General features: G+C 42.8%; 3 protein-coding genes across 4 annotated transcripts; all 3 read left to right on the top strand.

The window, feature by feature from the left end:
- The first annotated feature begins 164 nt into the window (after window positions 1-164).
- rab13 (RAB13, member RAS oncogene family) lies at window positions 165-5,450 on the top strand. Its single transcript, XM_029503671.1, has 8 exons — window positions 165-705; window positions 1,411-1,471; window positions 1,793-1,853; window positions 1,972-2,049; window positions 2,709-2,798; window positions 3,118-3,183; window positions 3,337-3,387; window positions 3,519-5,450. Exons 1-8 carry the CDS (start codon window positions 582-584, stop codon window positions 3,588-3,590), a joined length of 603 nt encoding a protein of 200 aa, XP_029359531.1. The 5' UTR covers window positions 165-581; the 3' UTR covers window positions 3,591-5,450.
- Window positions 5,451-7,257: 1,807 nt separating this feature from the next.
- fam189b (family with sequence similarity 189 member B) lies at window positions 7,258-12,524 on the top strand. Its single transcript, XM_029504591.1, has 14 exons — window positions 7,258-7,501; window positions 7,592-7,648; window positions 8,052-8,159; window positions 8,319-8,435; window positions 8,557-8,664; window positions 8,851-9,011; window positions 9,174-9,273; window positions 9,344-9,416; window positions 9,552-9,849; window positions 9,986-10,347; window positions 10,427-10,468; window positions 11,201-11,373; window positions 11,473-11,619; window positions 11,764-12,524. The coding sequence occupies exons 1-14, from the start codon at window positions 7,268-7,270 to the stop codon at window positions 12,019-12,021; spliced, it is 2,238 nt and encodes a 745-aa protein (XP_029360451.1). The 5' UTR covers window positions 7,258-7,267; the 3' UTR covers window positions 12,022-12,524.
- A 1,727-nt stretch (window positions 12,525-14,251) lies between these two features.
- Window positions 14,252-17,476, top strand: fdps (farnesyl diphosphate synthase (farnesyl pyrophosphate synthetase, dimethylallyltranstransferase, geranyltranstransferase)). Of its 2 annotated transcripts, XM_029504593.1 has the most exons (10): window positions 14,252-14,383; window positions 14,841-14,993; window positions 15,092-15,232; window positions 15,365-15,445; window positions 15,538-15,660; window positions 15,738-15,826; window positions 15,921-15,993; window positions 16,148-16,225; window positions 16,326-16,460; window positions 16,724-17,476. In XM_029504593.1, the coding sequence occupies exons 1-10, from the start codon at window positions 14,381-14,383 to the stop codon at window positions 16,922-16,924; spliced, it is 1,077 nt and encodes a 358-aa protein (XP_029360453.1). In that variant the 5' UTR covers window positions 14,252-14,380; the 3' UTR covers window positions 16,925-17,476. The 2 variants fall into 2 exon arrangements, with proteins under 2 accessions (XP_029360453.1, XP_029360452.1); XM_029504592.1 differs by lacking the exon at window positions 14,252-14,383 and having other exon boundaries at window positions 14,539-14,993.
- Window positions 17,477-20,972: the final 3,496 nt, after the last annotated feature.

The following is a 20,972-nucleotide window of genomic DNA, read 5'->3' on the forward strand; positions in this document are numbered from 1 at the left end:
TTTGACGGTCTACAATTTCCACCCCAGTGTCCCTCACGGCCCCTCAGGTGTGCTGTGGTGGACACAGTCGGTGAGTTTTCTTACCAAATGGCTCCATCTAGTGTTCATGCTGGGTGCCTGCAGATCTGACCCCATGCAGCACTCCCACACTACGTAGCCTTTGAGCGGATCTGGGATCTGGGCCGACAGCCAGATTCTTTGGAGGCTGAAAAAACACGTAGCCACCCAGATGTGAGTGTAAATGGACTTATACCGACTTTTCTTAGGACTGTAAAATGCAACCCTGACACATCTGCTGCTGAAGGCTGATCTGCAGTGGACCGGCCAACTTTGGATGGAGTTTATTTCTTTATCCGGCCCGCTCGGTCCAGACTCATTGAGGGGGATCGGAATTTACCGGTGACAAGTCCGAGAGGGGAAAAAAGGAAAAGAGTTCATCAACTCGTTACATGGCGCAACATCTCTAAAAGAAGAGTCTGCTTTTCACTACAAGAAAGGAAAGCCAGCCTTAACGCTGAGATTGGATGAAAGGGGTTTCTTAAAGAAGGTTCAGCTTTGTGCCCTGAAGAACAGCTCCAACTATGGCGAAAAAGTATGATTTCCTTTTCAAATTGTTGCTGATCGGGGACAGCGGAGTGGGAAAAACATGTCTGATCATTCGTTTCGCTGAGGACAATTTCAACTCCACGTACATCTCGACCATCGGTACGTGTAATGTTTGCCTTCTACCCTGTACGACATTTCTGCAGCAGCTTATGAGTGACCTCTCTGAAAGCTGGGACAGGAACAGGATAACAGCTTGCTGACATTTTATTCTTCCTCTGTTTGATGCCCGACACCGCATAAACTGGTTTTACAGACTTCTGTCGTGTCTGAACTCGTTTGTGTTCTCTTATTTGTTCTTCTATTTTCATTCTGTTGTGCTTTTTTCTCCTTGTTCACTGTGTGTGCTGTCTTTCCCCCGATCCTCTCCTCGATCTATCTCTCAGATCTCATTCCTTTCACTCTGAGAAGGTCCACCCACCCTCATTCCTATCTCTTTTACCATCTCTACGTTCCCAGAAAGAATGGCTGGCTCTCTGTCTTTTCACAGGGCAGCACCCCCCTCCGTTGCCCCCTCACTGTCTGTCTATCTGTCCAGCAGCTTGTCCATCCAGCAGGACAAAAAACAGTCCTCAGTGTGTGTCCTGCAGGCTTTAGCGTCTGTCTGCTGATGAGAGTGCAGTCACGGGTCAAAATCACAGTGGAAATGACCATGAATCAGTCCACACCCGAGTGAGACTGACCTATATACTCTGCAGTTTGTGTGTGCCCGGGTGGGGGTGTTTAAAGTTTGTATCTGAGGTATTTAACTCATGCTCTGCCCCCTCCTCCTCCCTCGCACTTTCTTGTCCTCTCTTTATTTCTCAGGAATTGATTTCAAAGTAAAAACCATTGAAGTGGATGGAAAGAAAGTGAAACTACAAGTCTGGTAAGACAATTTTGTGCTCTGGTTTGGTTGGAACAGGTCAAACTGATGCAGTGAGTTATGTGTTTTGAATGTCTGTCTTATTTTGCTGAGAGGAAAAGGGAACCTCCCTCTTCTTCTCCAAATCAGGATTTTTATGACAGTTTATTTTAACCAAAGTAAACATCACATGGCCACTCCAGAGTGCCACTGCATGTCATTTTATTGTGGGCAATGCACATGAAATATCTCACTGTTTTTTAATACAAATGTTCTTTTAACCGAACGGTTGCCTTTTTGAGACAGTTGACATTTCTGACTTTGGATGTGTGTGGTTTTATGCAGGGACACAGCAGGCCAGGAGAGGTTCAAGACCATTACGACAGCTTACTACCGAGGGGCCATGGTGAGCACGCCTGCAGAACAAGCAGACTGGATAATCAGGATGACATCACTGCCCCTTTGTGTTCACTTTGTACCTTTGACTGACTGTCCTCTCTCACTGTCTCTCTACTGTGTGTCAGGGCATCATCCTGGTGTATGACATTACAGACGAGAAGTCCTTTGAGAACATTCAGAACTGGATGAAGAGCATTAAAGAAGTGAGGCTGTTTCCACAACCAAGAAATACTTGCATGCAAAGCCATAGGCTCCATATTAGTCACGATTATGGCCATAGACTCCCAGACACAACTAAATTATTAGCAGCAGGGTCATTGCACAGCTGGTGACTTCAAACAACAGGATAAAGCTGTCCACTATGAGCAAGAGTCTTTGGCAACTGCTTAGTCAGGAGTTTTTGAGCTTAGTCATTTCAGACTTTTTGATTAACATGAGCTTTTTTTAAAGAGAGCTGCAAGTATAAATGTCATATCAAAGCACAGATGGACGCCACCAAGTGAGCCAATTATAATATTTATAATCACAACAGTTTTTAGTTAAACCTATTTTTGTGACTATCAAGAATGTAATTGAATCTAATACCTTCTCACATCTAATGTAATGATATTGACACAATAGAGGAAAACGTGGCATAAAAACTATCTAAAATGACTTTAAATGAGCCCATAGTTACCTCTTATATAGGATAGATACCCTACTTTTATTTTTTGTTTAGTTAAAGAGTCTATTTTTATTAATTTAGACTTTTGTGCTGATTTAATGTAGTTGTTCATTCCCTTGCCTGCTGCCAATCAAGCACGTTTACCTCAGTACCAACTTATCCTGCCCTAATCAATTCATTGCATTTCCTCTTAACCAGAATGCATCAGCTGGGGTCAGTCAGATGTTGCTAGGTAATAAGTGCGATATTGAGGCAAAGCGGAAAGTTTCCAAGGAGACAGGAGAAAAGGTGAGATGACCTTTGTATAAATGTGATTACACACCTTGTGTTGTAAGTGTAATTTTGAAATATCAGTCTTAGCCCTGTTATTCAGAGAAGAGTGTATACTGATGGGAGGATAAAGAGCTGTGAGAAACAAACAATATGCAGAAAAGAAGAGATGACCCAATATGGAGTCGCTTTATAAGGTAGTGATCATTTAAGGAAGGAACAGAATATGTCACACCTTTAATGTGCCAGCTTTGAATTGACTTTAGACAAGAAGCAGGAAGTCATTATTACTCACATCCTGACACGCCATAACCTGTTCTGCATCTTTTGTTGACAGTTGGCTAAAGATCACGGCATCAGGTTCTATGAGACCAGTGCAAAGTCCAGCATTAATGTTGAGGAGGTGAGCTGAGAAAAAAAAAAACTAAAACAAAGCACTGATTTAATAACTCATTAAACTGCACCTTGTAGGCTGATTTCGTGGTGATTTTATGCAAATGCTTCAGACTTGGACTTTTATTTTCTCATTCTCTTTTTAACTTTGTGTTTCCTTTAGTCTTTTCTGTCTTTGGCTCGTGACATACTGCAGAAATCCAACAAGAAGCCAGTGAGTCAGAACAGATTTATTATACCAAATCACATCACAGTGAAGCTTTTATTGAACATACAATTGGTGTTGTATGTTATACTGTCTGTGTAAATTTCTATTTTTATTATGTATTTTTCCACATTTGCCAGGGTCCCACGGGTCGAGAGGTGAAGATCACCAGCAGTACACAGAAAAAATCCTCCAAGTGTGTTCTTCTCTAGATTTGGCAGCATCTAGCACACAGAAGAAACTGCACCACAAATACAAATTAAACAACACATCAGTGCTACCAGAGGAATACGGTGTAACACATTCTCTGTCTCCTTCTGGTGGCCTAAGGGATGAAATACACACAGGCGCAATAAGGAATTTTTGCCTCAGCAATCTGTAGTGCCTTTAAAGGTGTTTCAAATTTTGCTCACAAATCTTTTCTATACTTATATGTTTTTCAGAAAATATAATCCATGTCTAAAATGTCATAAAGAGCAAGTGGAGTACCTACTTAAATGACCCTAAACTGAGCCTTGATAGAAAATCAAAATACAGTTCCTACTATGTTTAGTATAGCTATACATTTCTATTTCCACCCTGTATTGCTCTGGCTTATTGCCATTATTCGGGAGATCAGCGTCAGCATTGTTCAATGCCCCCTCTGAAATTCAGCTATATTTTAAAAGTCGTTTCTGGGAAAGAAAAAAAACAAAAAACAAAAAAAGCACATTGCAACTAAATGGAAGTATTCAGAAATTTCGTAAGTTTTAGCACAGTAGTAGCTTTTAGTGTTTCAGTGAAGAGGAAGAGTTTGGTGTAAAATATTTTGAGTCAGATACACACAGGCTCCTTGTAGTCTTTGACACAAAATGCCATTAGATCCATGGGGTCATGGGCGTCTCAGTGATTTTATTCAATGGAAATTTGATGGAAATGCTAGAATGCTTGAACGAGAAGTCATGAAACACCCTTTGTTGGTTATGCAGTGCCACTTCTATCAGTTGACTGTCTCAAACTTCGATGGTTTGTATAGTGTTTCAAAAGCAGAGACTGTAAACTATTCCTGCAGTGCCACATCAGGAACAGGAGGAACACTCAGCATGTTCAGCAGAACATAAATTAATTGCAGGGATGTCATGAACTGAACATTGAGCTTTAAATATTGGGAAGTTATATTTACAATTTTCATGTTATTTTGTTTATATCCCTTGAGAATCGATGAGATGTTTCAGTAGGACACTGCCTTATCATAAACTGTGATAATGCATTTCGCATTCTGTATATAACACCAGATGACACTGAACACATTTTGTGCCTTATGTGGAAATTTACATCCTCTAATTGTATTGAAAACAACTGCAATCACGTTGTTTTAGTAGATAAATGAATTGAGAATATGGAAGATGGGAAGTGAGATAAGTGCAATACGAGAGGATAAGTAGTGAGATAAAAGAATGATGGATAAAGCATGTGAATGGACAGGATGTGAGAAGCTGGGAGGCAGCAGTGCTCATCTGTCCCCCATTCTGAATTGATTTACTGGGTCTTACCTTTTATCTGAAGTGCCTGGTGAATCTCCCATTCAACACCACCACACATTAGCTTCATCAGACTTGACTGTCCTCCTTACACAGTCTTTTTAGTCCCAGCACTTGCTGAGTAAAAATGCAAAACTGTAAAAATGACAAGTGTGTTATGGTTTGAATCTGTGTGTTTTCATGATAATATAATCGTGTATAGCATGGATATTCTGGGCTATGTCACTTATTCAGACAATTGGTGTTTTGTTTTTTTTTTGTTTGTTTTTTGGTTCTGCAAAAGCAACAGGACAGCTAGAGAATCAAATCTGTCCATCTGTCAATCATTTATGATGACAAAAGGATTCAGGAATTAGATTTTGGTGGTAAAATGTCAAATGTTAATGTCACAGTGCTGCAACATCACAGAAGTGTTTTGGCTTATTACAGTATGTCAGTAATATCAGTATTTTCTTCAAAGTTGACACTAAAGTTCAAGGATGAACTAGCTGATTACATTTTTGTGGTCAAAGTCACTGAGATTTCACAAAGCAATTACAACATCAGTACATCCAAACGGATAAACAGGGAGCTAATCTGAAACTAGTCTGAGTGGAAAATCCATCAAACTGTGAGGCAGAATTTTTAGTTTGTCATATTGAGTGAAATCAAGCAGTTAAGCATCCTTGATGTGCATTCATTTGTCAGGAAAACAGGCCGTTAAGCACGTTTCACGATCAATTAAACACGTAACTAAAGGCACAAATGTTTCATGATGGAGGTGGATTTTCAGCAATTTGGTAACGTTACAGTTATTCTCTTTAATGAATTGTTTTAAATAGCTGTCATGGATTATGTATTTATCACTAAAAGGGCCATATCGCCTAAGCCTTTAATGGTTCTATGAACTAGGCCACCTGTGGGACGATCATTCCGAATATCCAGAACCAACTAACCTCCCAGCTAAGTGGCCAGTACAGTGATGCTTTTTGCCCTTCGTTGCTGCAGCACCAGAAGCTGAAGCTGTCAGTCGCTAGGCAACCACCCCTCCTTCCCAGCATCAGCACCACAACGATGTGCGCGCGCTCTGCCGCATCTCCAAGTTGCCTGCACGTTTTGCGTGCTTTGTCATCACGTCGGGCCGGTTTCGGTTTGCAAACACGATACATTTCTCTCCCAGTGTCAGAGCTGTACCGGGGATCAGAGCAGAGAAGTGAGGCCGGGGAGGGAGGGGCGAGTTAGCGGATGAATTCCAGATGAAGCTGGAGGGATTTTAACATGATGTTCAGGACGCAGGTCGGCTAAAGGCGATGCTGGCACGCTCATGTGACGTCCGTTGGGAGGCAGTCAGGTAAACGTCCAAGATACACACGGACTCGAACACACGGCCAAAACGGGATGCCCGCGTGACTGCGGGGAGGAAGGAGGCCGCGGAGGAGGAGCAGGAGGAGCAGGAGGGGCCGGGGGTCTAGGTGAGCGTGTGGACCACCGCAAAACCCCCGAAGTGGACTTCGCAGGGACGGAAACACACAGAGACTCATCCCAGATCTGCTGCCATTTCTCGAGCAGTTTGATTATTGATTTAACACATTTGGTTCCTGTTTGTATCGAAGTCATTAGGCGCTCTTCCCGAACGAAGCGACTGGGATCACCGGGCTTTTGAGCTCCACATCGTTTCTGGGATTAGGACCTAGGATAAGGTCGCTCCTCCTGAGTGGACAGACCACGGACTGGCCGACTCATGTCATCGCTGCTGATCAGCTGGGTTTTCTTTGGGATGCTCCAGAATTTACGGCCTGCTCAGGTCTCCAGTTACCGCAATGCCACTGGCGAGAGGAGGGAGAGGTGGAACAGAAGACAGAGAGCAGAGAGCAGCATAAAACAAACTAGTTTAATAATAATGTGAAGACTGCAAAAAAAAAAAAAAAAAACAACCCCGGTTTGTGTGATTATCTTATGATCAGAGAAGTCAGAGAATGGTCAAGAGCACACTCTATATATAGGCTCTAATGGCCTGCCAAGTGCATGAAGTGTAAGGCACAGTATTGTCTAAAGCATCATTAGTATCATGGCTGAAACACCAAATGAGGAAAGTAAGGTGGCTGCAAGTGTGTAGCAGCTGCTTATTTCTCAGCTTTCTGCTGACAAAGTTCTTGGACTCACTGACCGGACTATAGGGCACACACCATGGAGCACTGCGCAGCACCTAGGGCACCTGCCAGTGGAGAGCTTGGTGCATAATTGTGACAGAGTGGAACTCTCAGCCAACATTTATGTCTCGCCCTCCTCTACTCACCCGTGCTTCTACCAACTCATCTTAACTTTGGTTTATAAACCCGGAGTGAGTGTGAAATCTCTTCCAACGTACTCTGCCCAGAGACAAGCCTAAAATGCCTTCACCGTCAGACTCCAGCAGTGTGGCCTCTGCTTCTGGGTCTCGCGGCTGGTCAGACAGCCGCAGGGGCATGTCAGGCCGGGGGCCTGGTGGCACGCGTCTGCTCCTGTACCTGGGGCTTTGCCACCTGGGCCTGGGGGCCATGGTCCTGGCCTTCTCCTTCACCAGCATGGCCTTCACCTCCTCAGCTCGTGTTAGGCAGTCCTGTCCGTTTTGGGCTGGCTTCTTTGTAAGTGCAAATCTGCCAGTAACATGCAGCACGAAGAATGAGACAACAGATGTTGAAGTGTGTCTTCTTGTGTTTGTGATGTTTTACCAGGTGGTGGCATCAGGAATAGTTGGAATAATCTCATGGAGGAGACCTTTGACATTGGTGGTACGTACATTCCCATTTGAATAAAGAAAAAGGTTACAGGCCCGCCTACACAGGCCAGTGAAGTCCGGGCTAAATTTGTTTTAACATATTTGCCAAATTGTTTGTCTGCACCAAGCTAAGAACTGCAGTGAAAAGTTGAGAAAGAGAGAAAGAGAAAGAAAGAATTTCACCAAGTTCATTTTGGTAGCTTGTCTTCATGAGCAGATTGTGTTTGCACAGTTGTAGACATTCACATTTTTTCATAACTTTAACAACTCTGAAAAATTAAATTGGTTCAGTGTTCAGTTCAGTGAGGTTCAGTGTTTCTTCTTGACTTTGGACTCAATGGTCTTTAACTCCAAAGTTGAAAATAAATAATACATGCAGTTAGGAGTTTATTGAAAATCTTGATACTCCTCCACAGGTGTCCCTGTTCATGCTGCTGTCTGCAGTGTGTGTGATCCTCAGTCTGGCTGGCTCAATGCTCTCCTGTCAGAATGCACAGATGGTCAAATCCATGCTCACCTGCCAGGTACACAACATTATGCAAGTCTGCTGTCTCATGCTGGAATACTCTTTTAGCCAGATAGATGGGGAGTGTGCCAGAAATAGTTTTTGATTTGAGTGAATATGTTTTTAGTGTGCAGATAAGTGCTTCACAGCAATGCTCTGTGTATGAGAATGTGTGTAGGTGGAGAATGGTCTGTGTGTGTGTTGTGTGCCCCCTCACACCTGCTCCATCACAGAGGAAGAGAACCTGGTCCTCTACCTGAATGCTGACTGCCACTCAGTCAGACATCAGCTGAAGGTGCGTAGGATGTGTATGTAGCCCCAAATTATCGAGTTAACCATTAAATATGTCACTCGTCGAAATAAAATGCTGATTTATCGTCGAGTTGTGATTTTTCTGAAATTATATCTCTCTGCAGGACCTTTTGTTCAGTGCTTGTGGACTCAGCATTCTCTCCACCATCATCTGTACTTTGTCCACCGTGACCTGCAGTATTCACATTTTCTCCCTGGACCTTGTGCACCTGGTGAGCACAGACACAGCACATTACTTCCCTCAGACTGGCAGTTTGTTTTTTTTTTTAACATCGACAAATATTGTACTGCCACATTAAGACATGAAGGTTCAGATCTGAAAAACATCCCAGACAAATGTTACAACCTGTAACCATTTATCTATTTTATGAACATATTTCCTCATCTTAACTACCTAGCTGGCTCCTCATCGAACTCGGTCAGTCAACCCAGAATGCACCACTCCTCAGGATGCCTTCCTGACCAACATAATGGACTTTGAGGAGTTTGTCCCACCCATCCCTCCACCTCCCTACTATCCTCCTGAGTACACCTGCAGCTCAGAGACAGATGCACAGAGGTAACAAACACAGGGCCGCTGCTTTTACTCTTTTAATATATACCAGCTTTGTTGGATTGCAAAAGACTTGTTTGGAGTACGCAATAGCCATGAACTCACAACATATCACTGATGAGTGGAGTACAACCACAGGACTACAAATATTTTTGTGTTAACATCCAGCATCACCTATAATGGCTCCATGGAGAGTCCAGTTCCCCTGTACCCGACTGACTGCCCCCCTCCTTATGAAGCTGTGATGGGACAGAGAGTTGCCAGTCAGGTGAGTGTGTGTATTTATGTAATCAGTGTATGTGTCTGTGACCATGCTGACCATTTCTTGACTGTTAAAGGCAACAATGTTCGACCCCCATGGCACTGAGCTGTCAGGAGAGAGAGGCAATTCTACTGCCTTCAGTGGAGAAGGTGAGCAAACATCCACATTATGGGCTTTATAAACCTTCACTAACTGCATAGATATACATTTTAGGTAACACAGTTCCACCACTTTACATAGATTCAGGTCTTTATAACAACATCTTACTATTTTACTTTTACTAGTGTCCATGGACAGTGGATCTCTATTGATGTCAGAGATCGTGGACATCCCTGATGATTCTTCCCCATCAGAAGACTCATGTCTTTTAGAGGTCGGGCTGAGGCAAGTGGGGGAAAGGGGCAACAGGAGTGTCGGTGAAGGGGGAGATGGAGGAGATGGAGGGGAATACTTCAACTTCTGTGCTCCTCCATCTCAAACACCAGAGAGTCCTCTGGCAGGAGGGCCGAGAGCCAGACGCTTTCTCAGAGGAGAGAGATCCAACTCCTGCTCTTCTCCCAGCACAGCAACTAACACATACAGGTGAGCACATACAGTCAGAATTTAATAATGGATGTCAAAATGCATCATTATTGGAGGATACATTTTTCATGTTAAAATCAAGGCTCAAATCCAAAAGGAAGGCTGTAACTGGACCTTAGGTTTCTGACTTCTCCAGGTCTCCAGTATTGCATCGCCAAGCCATGCTAGCTAGCAGCTGCTCCCAACTGGAAGCGATAGGAGGCGCTACCTCTCAACAGCGATCCTCCATACCAGAGATTCAAGTTCGTCCCTCCACCCCTTCATGCCAAGGAGTTGCTCCAACCTCCCCCGTTACTCCCATTTCATCCTTCTCAGCTGCCAATGGGCAAGGCAGTGGTCAGGACAGTGGACAGCCCCAAGCCCATCAGCCACTGTACCTTCGGAGAAGAGCAGGGAACAGAGAGAAGGACAGAGAAATTTTAAAAGGGGACAGTGAGGGGCTGCTACGCCTTGTGAGGTCGCACAGTGAGCCGGGCCTTAGCTCCTCAACTGATACAGGTGATTCACACACTACTATTTACACTTCACTGTAGTTTTACAAATCCCATAACTTTTCTTTTTATCTCCTCTCCACCAGTTGATTTTGCCTCTGGAGACAGCAAGACATCCATCCATACAGGTACACACTTCTATCTTAAGGGCTTTTAGTTGAGATGTCGGACTAGCCTAAAGTGTATAAAATTCTTCTTCCTCATTAGATATGACTCCAAAACATTGTTGTATGGTGTCACTATGTCTCTCTTCTTTTCGCATCACATTCACCGTAGCATTAAGGAAGGAAAACCAACAAGAAAACATGTCTATGCTGTTAATGAGATACTAAAGGCCATAATCTATCAAACACTATTAGAGTCAAGTGCAGATTAAAGCATCAGAGGAGATATGTAAATCCGTCCCTCTGTGGATGTGATTAATGAAACTCCTCCACAACATTCAAATTAAAAGTGATTTGATTATGAATTGATGAGGTAGATTTTGCAGTAAAAACAATAATGTGTTGCACCAGCACCCCGTTTATTATTGTTTGTAAACACTTGTGCAAGTCAGCATGGGGTAGATATAATGAAGATAAGGCATTGCTTGTTGGGCTTCACTGCAGAAAGTATTCTCCATTTCCTCATCTACAATATTTTGAGTCGGCTAATTTCATTTGGCTACATTTTATCACTTATAAAACTGTAATATTCTCATTTTTTGTTGCAGACCATGATAAAATGTCAAGCAGTCTTTTTTAATATACACTGTGTAAATATTCAGCATACCCATCACTATGACAGGTATGTAAGTTGTAAATACTTTTCTACTGAGGGTAAAACGCTTCCTTTCTTTTTCTTTTTTTCTGCCTCCAAAGGTCCATCCTCTGAAGCATGTCTTTTGCCTCGTACTTTGCCTCCTGCCACAGCTTTTCCCAGGAAAGGCAGCATGAAATCAGCTGCCACAGGGGTGCAGGTCCCCACCAAACCTCCACCCACATCACCACTGCGATTACCTAAAGACTGCCACCGTTCACTCGGGGACCTAAAGGCAAGTCTTGAAAAAACAGAGTGAACAAACTTTAACAGCTGGACTCGTATTTCTTTCCCAGTCTCCTTCCTGCACTGAACTTTTTTTTTTTTCCTTCAGGTGACTCGAGTCTTGGTGGCCCGTTTCCTGCAACGCTCAAAGCGAAACTTAGCTTATGCTTCTGAGCATGCTGGGAGTACAGGGCAGGGACCTAAGAGGCGAAGTGGAACAGAGACCGCTGCCACCAACCACGTACCACTGGAGCAGGTATGACATCAAGTTCTGATGAAACGATTTTGTTTATACAGCATTTGGACTATTGTGTTACTTCTCTACTTATCCAGTTATCTACATTCAGCATTAAGCTATCAATTGTTTGCGTCTATTCCTGCTTGATAAAACCATTTTCAGGTGTTGCGGACCCCATGGAGCACCGGCCGAGGACAGCCAAACCAGCAAACTCATCATCCTCCTCATCATCGTGGGCACCACCATTCCCATAGCGACAGTCGACACAACCGACACCACAATGGCCGGGCACAAGAGGAGATCCACCTGCGCAGCTGTGGAGATTTAAGCTCTTCCTCCACAGTGTCACTACGCCGATTGGTAACTCCTTGTCCATCACATGGGTCATCAGGAGCTCTGTACTCAGAGTCGGCATTGTGAGGAAGGGAGGAGGACGAGAGAAAGATAGGGGAGACGTCTTACTGGGGTTCAAGGAGAACAGTGGGTTGACGATAAGCAGAGTCAATAGCAGGATTTAGGCAAGTGAAAACATTGAATATTGATATTTGGAAAGTCTTCCCTCCTTATTCTCTTTGTCACTTCCTGTTTCCTGAAGCCAACTTTGCAAATAGCCTTATTCAGTGGTGCTCTTTATCACTCAGATCATCAAACCCAGAGCTTACACTTAACTCACAGTTTAACAACAGTGAAACAGTCATTTGATGCTTATTTCTGGATAGTGCAGTTTTTCTTGATCAACAGATCAAATCCATTATCAGCTCAGAGCAACCACCAAGAAGCATCTTTTCTTCTGTAGTCTCCATTTCCTCCCTTTCAAGTCATCTGGAAACAACTTTTTGAGACAGAACTCAACTGCAACTTCATGCAACAACAACTAATTATTCAAATGTACATTCAGTTGATTGCATAAAAATGGGTTGCAATATGCATCTGGCCCTTTGGTAACATTGCTGTTACTCCACAGGATCACTCCGGTGAAGTGATCATGGAAACCTTTGTTTTGTCTTCCATTAAATTAAAAATACAGCATCTCAATAAACATATAATTAGCTGACAACAGTGTAGAATAAACAGATGAGATTGCACTGAAGGATAAATACTCAAATTAAAACCCTTTCACTGAGTTGCTATTTTTACTTTTATTTTTTACAATTCAGATTCTAACTTTTTCCACACTTTCACACCTCTACATTGGCCTTGAAAGAAAGGCAGCTAGCATCTCTAACACTGACAGTACTGCACGTCATAGACACATGTTCAGCCTTTGCGCTGTATTGTTTGTGGGTGGCCCCATGGACACAATGGTTTGATTTGCATATGTGCATGTTTTGCTACAGTCTCCTGAGTAGAGCAGGAACCTTATGCATTAGATCCTGACCATCTGTGTAACTAAGTAACATGTCCTCAGAATGTCTTTATCTGCATGTTTTAACAATGCTTATTACTTTTTCTCCTCTTGCACTCAAGACCTATGATAGTAACCACTGGAACCTTGTTATGTTACTAGATAGAGAGAGGTCAGAGTCAGAGATGTGTTGTGCTCCCAAGGTTTACTGCCAGATGGCCACAAATGGACATCTGCATTCTAATTTGATTTTGATAAGGGGTTAAAAATTATTCCAAGTGCACATGCATATCTATGACAGGGACTGAAGTAGCCAGATCCTATGAGATAAAGATTTGAAAATTGCATCATGACTAATGAAATGGAGAGTCTCTTGCAATAAATGTAAAGACATTATTTGTTACAGGGTCTGGCTTCACACTTTGTCAGTACAAATATCTGTGGACTTGCAAAGGGTTGTGAGGAAGAAAAAAAAAGGAGCCACTTTGGGCTTCTGACACACCAGTGAAAGTGAACTCAAGATGGGTCTTGCAACCGTGGATACTGGATTTTCAAAGGTACCAATACATGCGTGTCAGAAAAGAGTTTTAACTTTAGAGAGTGTTTTTGGTGTGCTCACTAAGTGATGATATCGTCTCCATATCAGTAAAGGCACATTCTGGAGACATTCATATGTATGTAACTACTTTTAAGAACTTACACACACACACACACACACACACACACTCAACATACACACAGATAAAGGCACACACACCCTTAAGAAGGCACTGAGTTGTGTTTCTACCTCCTGTCTTGCATAAAACATTATTTATTTGAAGAGATGTATATCTGTATGACAGGCTTAATGGGATGGAGCCTTGAAACAAATGTATCTAAATATGATACTGATTTTAAATGCCGGTGTCAATGACAAAAACTTTCAATGCAAGTTATGTATTTGAACATATGAAATAAATAGTCATAAAATAAATTTCTTATTTTGATGTTTTATACATATCAAGGACAACATTTAAGAAAGTTTTTTTACTTTCGGGGTTGTTGGGTTTTGCTTTATTTTTTTATTTTTCTAAAACCGTGATTAACTGTTGAGGCGCACCACTCCACTTTAAATACCGCCTCTTCTGCAATCCTATTGGTTAATTCGTGTGAAAGCCCATCCTGGTTCGATACTACTAGCCAATGAAAGCGCTCAATGTCAAATGGAGCCTTAAATGTCCACGCCCATGTGCACTTGTCGCAAGGGATTTTGGGAAACCTAGTTCTACCGCTTTGAAATAAAACGGACGGTGACGGGACAGCGAACTACAATCTGCACATCCTGGTTTCCAGGAGACGTTCATGGGCATCAGTTGGTCAGCAACACTTGGAAACAGAAGGAGCTTTTTTTGTTTTATTATTCTGACCATTTTGATATAACAAGACTAGATCATCATGGTATGTAAAGCCGCGTGTCTGAACAAAAAGAAAACATTGATTTGGTATGTTTGGTATGACTATCTGAGTTAACTGACTATAAGCAGACAGACTGTGGACTTAACGTCAGCTAACGCTTCTCTCCCTGACAACGGAACCTGCTAGCTAGTAAAATGTAGTAGTCTTTAGCTAATCCTTGTTCTTTCCTATTGGTCATACGGACAATGTCGCTTCACTGCGTTACCCAGCAGTGTATCTAACCCGGAACAACAACCCTCCTTAACTGTGTCTTTTCTATAACCAGCCGGTACAGTCTGTCAGGCAGAAGCTTGTTTACCGTCGGTCAGGACGTGTCGGACGCCGGTCGGGCATGAGACGTCTGCTCAGCTCGGTCATTAACGCCGCTAAAATGTGGCTGGTTGTGTCTCCGTGTCGATTGAAAAACACGCCTCCTTTGTTTTGCACTTCGACTTCACAGGGCGACAGAAGTGGCAACATGACGAACAACAGCAAAGCAAACAAAAGCGACGCTCGGCTGTTTGAGGAGCAGTTTGAGGAGCTGGTGACGGAGCTCACGGAGAGGGACCTCAGAGACCCGGTGCTGGCCGACGCCTTGGGCAGACTCAGAGAGGTATTCTGATAGTCTGGTCTCCTGTTGCTTGCTTGGTGCTGATTCACTAATGTTGCACGGCGCTTTGTGTGACTTCTCCCTGCACTTTTTGCTCACAGGTTTTGTTTTACAATGCCCCCGGAGGAAAGAGGAACCGAGGCTTGTCAGTGATTGGCTCACTCAGGGAGCTTGTCCCGCCCACTCAGCTCAGCCAGGACACTGTGCAGCGGGCACTGTTGGTTGGCTGGTGCATCGAGTTGGTAAGTACACACTTTGATCCAGAAAAATGGAAGAGTTTACAATAATGAAAAATATAAGGTTATATAGGTTTTTCTTTGTTGTAGTCCAAAGTGCACAAAAACCATTATTTGTTACCACTTTGTTGCTTACAGCTTCAGGCATTTTTCCTCGTGGCAGATGATATCATGGATGCATCTGTGACCCGGAGAGGACAACCCTGCTGGTACAAGAAGGTGAGACAAAGATAAAAATGTCTTTTTGGAATTGTTCATTTGTCATTATTAATACTGTGTTCTCATGTCAACCTTGCTTGCTTATTTTTCAGGATGAAATAGGTCTGGATGCCATCAATGATTCATTTCTCTTGGAGGCCTCAATCTACAGACTATTACGCAGACATTGCAGGGACCAGCCATACTATGTCCACCTGCTGGAGCTATTTACTGAGGTATTATCTGTGCTGATTGATTACACAGGCACACATATGGTAACACATAAGCCTAACTGTATTTCTTTGCCCTCCAGACATCTTTCCAGACAGAGCTTGGCCAAGCTCTGGACCTTATGACAGCGCCCCCCGGACAGATTGATCTTAGTAGATTCACCATGGAGAGGTAACATTTATAAAAGTGAATTTACGAAGAAGAATATTTATAACATATTTCACCAGAGGAACTTACTCAAAAGATTTATTTTCTTGTCTTTCAGGTATAAAGCTATTGTAAAATACAAGACTGCCTTCTATTCTTTTTACCTCCCAGTGGCAGCTGCCATGTATATGGTGAGTGTCACTGAATGATGTACTGAATATAAAGTCAGACCTGGTTTTAGAAATATTTTGGAAAAACTATGAAATGACACACTCTGTGTATTGTTACAGTAAAGTAACAGTAATGTCATTCCCTTTCTCAACCTATTTTACTCTAACCTTGTAGGCAGGTATTAACAGTGAAGAGGAACACAATAATGCCAAACACATCTTACTTGAGATGGGAGAGTTTTTTCAAATACAGGTAATTACTTTTACATGTCTTGCTTCTTTCATGTCACATTACGGATAATATCCTGTGGACTATAGAGAGGTATTAAGCATCTATTGCACGTCATTTGCAGGATGACTACCTTGACTGTTATGGCGACCCTGCTGTGACAGGAAAGATTGGTACAGACATCCAGGATAACAAATGCAGTTGGCTGGTAGTGAAAGCCCTGGAAATTATGACTCCTGAACAAAGAGCAGAGCTGGAGGTGGGTCCTAACAACCTTTCTTTAAACCCTTTTTAAAATAGTATTTGGAGTCGTATGCAAATTTTCTGTGAAATAGATATATTCAGATTAAACCAATTAATGTGGTTGTACAGTTCACTATACTGTAAAATTAAAATTTGGCACCTGTTAATATTTGCTCACCTTTCCAGATATGTAAACAACATAAGTAAAAATTCATTCAAATCTCTGCAGCAATACTAATTTTGTCATCAGTTGTCCTTCATTTCCATCTCTCCCCTCAGACATGTTATGGGCACCACGATGAGACAAGTGTGGAAAAGGTCAAAACGCTGTACAACACCCTGCAAATGCCAGCACTGTACGACAAGTACCAGGATGAGAGCTACCAGCGGCTCCAGAAACTCATTGCCTGTCATGCTCAGAACCTTCCTCACATCGTATTCCTCAACTTTGCCGAGAAAATATACAAGCGGAATAAGTGAGAAGGAATATCATGTTTGGAAGTTAGTTAAACAGTGTCAGGTGCATCAGCCACGTCCCCTTGGGACTTCAAACATGATGCACGAATAACACCCTCTCCACTCCCAGAGGGTTTGCCAGGAACAGAGCGCTGACTCAACAGTATGACCCAAGCACGACTGATGGTTTGAAATCCTGCAGGAAATTTCTTGATTTTCAGTGATTTGTAGATGGATGTGGATGCCCTCAAAAAGGCAGTCCATGCTGTTCTATTTATTGGACCAAATGCATAATGTACAGTGTAACTGGTTGCCTATACACAAGCATGACTGGGCCAAAACACACGTGTTTGTCTGTCTTCAGGACTGTATGGCAAGATGAAGTAATCAAGTGAAATGGTTTTATCTAGTAATAGATTTGGTCATTAATAAATTAAGAGGTATAGTTACAGATATGACAGTAAATGTGTCTTTTTGAAGAAGGGGTCAGATCTGATCAGCTCTGTTAAATCTATATTTTTATATTGTTCCTGGGTGTTATTGCTTTTAATAAATAAAATATGTTGCGAATTTGCCTATCTTGTGTCTTGTTTGATTAAAGCTGGAAAGTTTACTAAATTAATCATAAAAAAACCCCAAAAAGAAACTATTTTGAAAATTGATGCATTATTGCAGTATTTCTCTGGTGTGAGATGTTCAAATGTGATTTCATACTTTTAGTTTTGTCATACATTATGAATAATATGTTTGGTTTTTGACATTTTGGTCAGATTACACGCGATAATAATTCATAGGCTATCTTGGGCCTCTGAGGCCTAATTGACTTAAGAATTCATTGACTTATTAAGGAAGTAATCGTCAGATTAATCATTGATGAGAGCTGATGTTAGCAGCAGCCCTGGCTGGTTATAGGTGAGGTTTGTCTGTTAGGTCATTCCCTTGAACAAAGTTTAACGGACGGACGCATGGAGTGAACATGCAGATGAGATTATGTGAGCGAAATAATGGAAATTACAGTTTTCCTCCTGACACGCAATCACTTTTTTAAAAGGGAGGTTCATCTGAAAAATGACTCAAGATTAAATGGATGTGACGATAAGGCAGGGAAGAGGTGTGGCTTGGTCGTTTGTTGGTACTCGCGAGAAGACGGAGGCTGTAAACGTCGAGGAAGCTCCGGTTTCAGACGGACTGGGATGCAACAGCGGCCGATGAGATGGAGACTCACATCCATCTTCAGCTTCATCTTATCGTGAGTCGAGTGCCATTTTATTCCCCTGCTTGGTGTTGGTTTTGTGTTTTCACATGAACTTGCACGATCACGCTCGGGTAAGCAAAAGCTCCCATTCCCTGATCTGAAGATCTGCAAACGTATAATTTGGCTGTTGATGATATAAAATGTCTATGTGCAAATTTGAGAGATGGCATGCGTTTATATCTGGATATTACGTGCAACATTTGAGTGATCATAAGGGTGGATGGGCCTGTACATCAGCGCGATGCGGTTGGAGGGACCCCCTCCCCCCTCCCCCTCTTCTCCTCCCTGTCTCCGTCAGCTCTGTGGGATCAATACATGCAGGGTAATACTGTTCTCTGGATGGGTTCAATTTCATATAAGATGGGATGTTTTTTTTGTTTGTTTGTTTGGGTTATTCCAAGGCTTTCTTGTCTTCATTGCCCATTCAGACAAAGGCCCACTGTAAGCAAGCACTTGAGTTATTTGTTTTCCTGATTGATGTGAAGGGCACTATGGAGGAATATATGAGCAATAGCCTTCGGTAGATGGGCTTTTAAAAGACAGACTTGGTGTTGTTCAGTGCCACTGCCTGATTATTTCATGCTCCAGTTAGATCTGCCTTATGTCCAGCCATTGCTCAAGGTATGCTGTTTAAAAAAATAAAAGGTAAGAAAAAGAAAAACGTCATTTCTTCTGATAGAAATCTTGTCTGCTTGTAAGGATGGACATGCACAGATGGAGACAGCTTGTGTAAACTCATGAATATCACAGCTCAGTGATGATGAACAGAATGGTTGAAGATTATGAGTGACGTTTATTGGGCTACAAATTGGGCACCAATTATTATTGTGGGGACGTTTCATGTGATAAGTGAGTGGGTGGGTGTTTAGTTTTGATTGTAATATATAACACCTCAAAACCAATGAGAACAAGAACAAGAAGGTGGACACACACATAGAAGAAAACCTTCATGGAAATCAAGCAGGACTTGTGTACATATTCAAGTATTTATTTACTTAACTCTTCAAAAGCCATATTATTGTGACATCTCAATGTTTACAGCCATTAAATATCCAAAAATAGAGCAAAAAATATCTGAGATGCTGTTATTGGGTGTACAACTTAAACACTTAATTGACCACCAGAATAACTGTCCATTTTATTTTTTGTTAGTTGACTTACCATTTTAAGTCATAATAATTACTTTTCCCCAGTGGAAATGCTATTTTTTAGGAACATGTTTGATAGTGTGCATGTCCAAATCACCACTGTGTCCCCCCAAAGCCCAAAGGCCATTAAACTTTGATAAATAGTCCAGGCAATGGGTTTTTAACAATGAAATGAAAACATTGTAGAGCATGAAAATGGTCTCTGATGAGCAGAGTTTGCTCATAGTTGTTAATCACTGTGTGTCTCCTTTGATGTTACAGGATCTCAGGAGTGAAGCCAAGATGTGACCGTCACGGCGCGTCATTGTTTGGATCCCTCCAGCCCTTACATCACTTGTTTCTATAGCAACAGAAATATAAGAGTATCCTAAAAAAAGTCCCATTCCCACAATGCAATCCTCCAGCAGCACATCGCAGCCTCCAAAGCCACGCCGCTTTGAGGTTAGCAGGCGGGCCAATGCCTTAGCTGGACCAAAGTCTCATGGCCCTGGTTTTCAGAGGGAGGATAAAAACATGAACACAATCACCACATCTTCCCCACGCCGGGCTACCAAAGGCCCCACTGCACCCACCAGAACCAGGGTGGGAGTGCAGCCTCGGGCTGCAGTAAGCCAGTCCAGGTTTTGCTCTCAAAAACAGGGGACTACCATCTCCAAAGCAGCCAAACCCAAACCCAAGAATGCTCGTACGTCAGCAGCAACCAAAATTGCTCCGGCAGTGGCTCCTCCACCTCCGCTTCCATCTGTTCTCCCGCTTGACCCCAATTGCAATGAGCCAAGCCTCCCATGTTTGTGTTGTGATGGTCGTTCCCCACAAGACAACAACAGTATGTTCAACCATAACCACAATAACAACAACACCATCTCACTCAGACAGCAACTACAGCTTCCTCCTCCAGCCCCATTGCCCCAGGGGCAGGATGGGACAGCAGCCAAGGACCAACATCCACCTCCATCACAGTTGAATGCCAAGCTGGAGCCCTCAGCCCGCCCCGCTGGCAGTCTGGAAAATGATGACAAAAATGCAGATGAAAGTGAGGATCTGGACAACAAGAAAAATATAAAGGTACAGGAGGAAGACGATGAAGAAGAGAGCAGTGGGGACATTGATATTGATAATGATGATGAAGAGGATGGTGACGATGACGACGATGATGATGATGACACTTTGGTGCCCTCATGCTGTGACTGTCCCCCATCCCTCCTGGAGTTCTCACTCTCCTCCTCTACCTCTTCATCCTCCACTTCCATTAGCTCCTGCTCTGATCTGGAGTCTGACTGTGCAGATCAATCTGCCTCCATTTGTGCTTCCCATGACCAAGATAATCTTTCGGTTTGTCTGTCCTCCAAAGACCATTCTCTTCCACAAACCCCCGAATGCCAGCCCCCTGCACGTTCACCCCCATCCCTTCCTCTTAGCCACAATCCCTTCTTCTTAGTATCACATTCCCCAATCCCCCCCTGCTCCCCAGATGAGGGCTACCCCTCAGCCTTGGATTCCCCTTCTCCCGATTATTTAGGAGTTAAAGGGGAATCTGAGGTCACTAAACTAGGTTTGCTTGACTTCCTAGAATCAGTAGGGGAGTTTGGGAAAATGGAACGCTTCAGCCAAGTGATTCAAGTGGCTCGTTGGGATCTGGAAGGGGAACAACATTGGGATGTTTTACGGG

This window comes from Echeneis naucrates, chromosome 6, assembly GCF_900963305.1.
Source record: "Echeneis naucrates chromosome 6, fEcheNa1.1, whole genome shotgun sequence".
NCBI lineage: Eukaryota > Metazoa > Chordata > Actinopteri > Carangiformes > Echeneidae > Echeneis > Echeneis naucrates.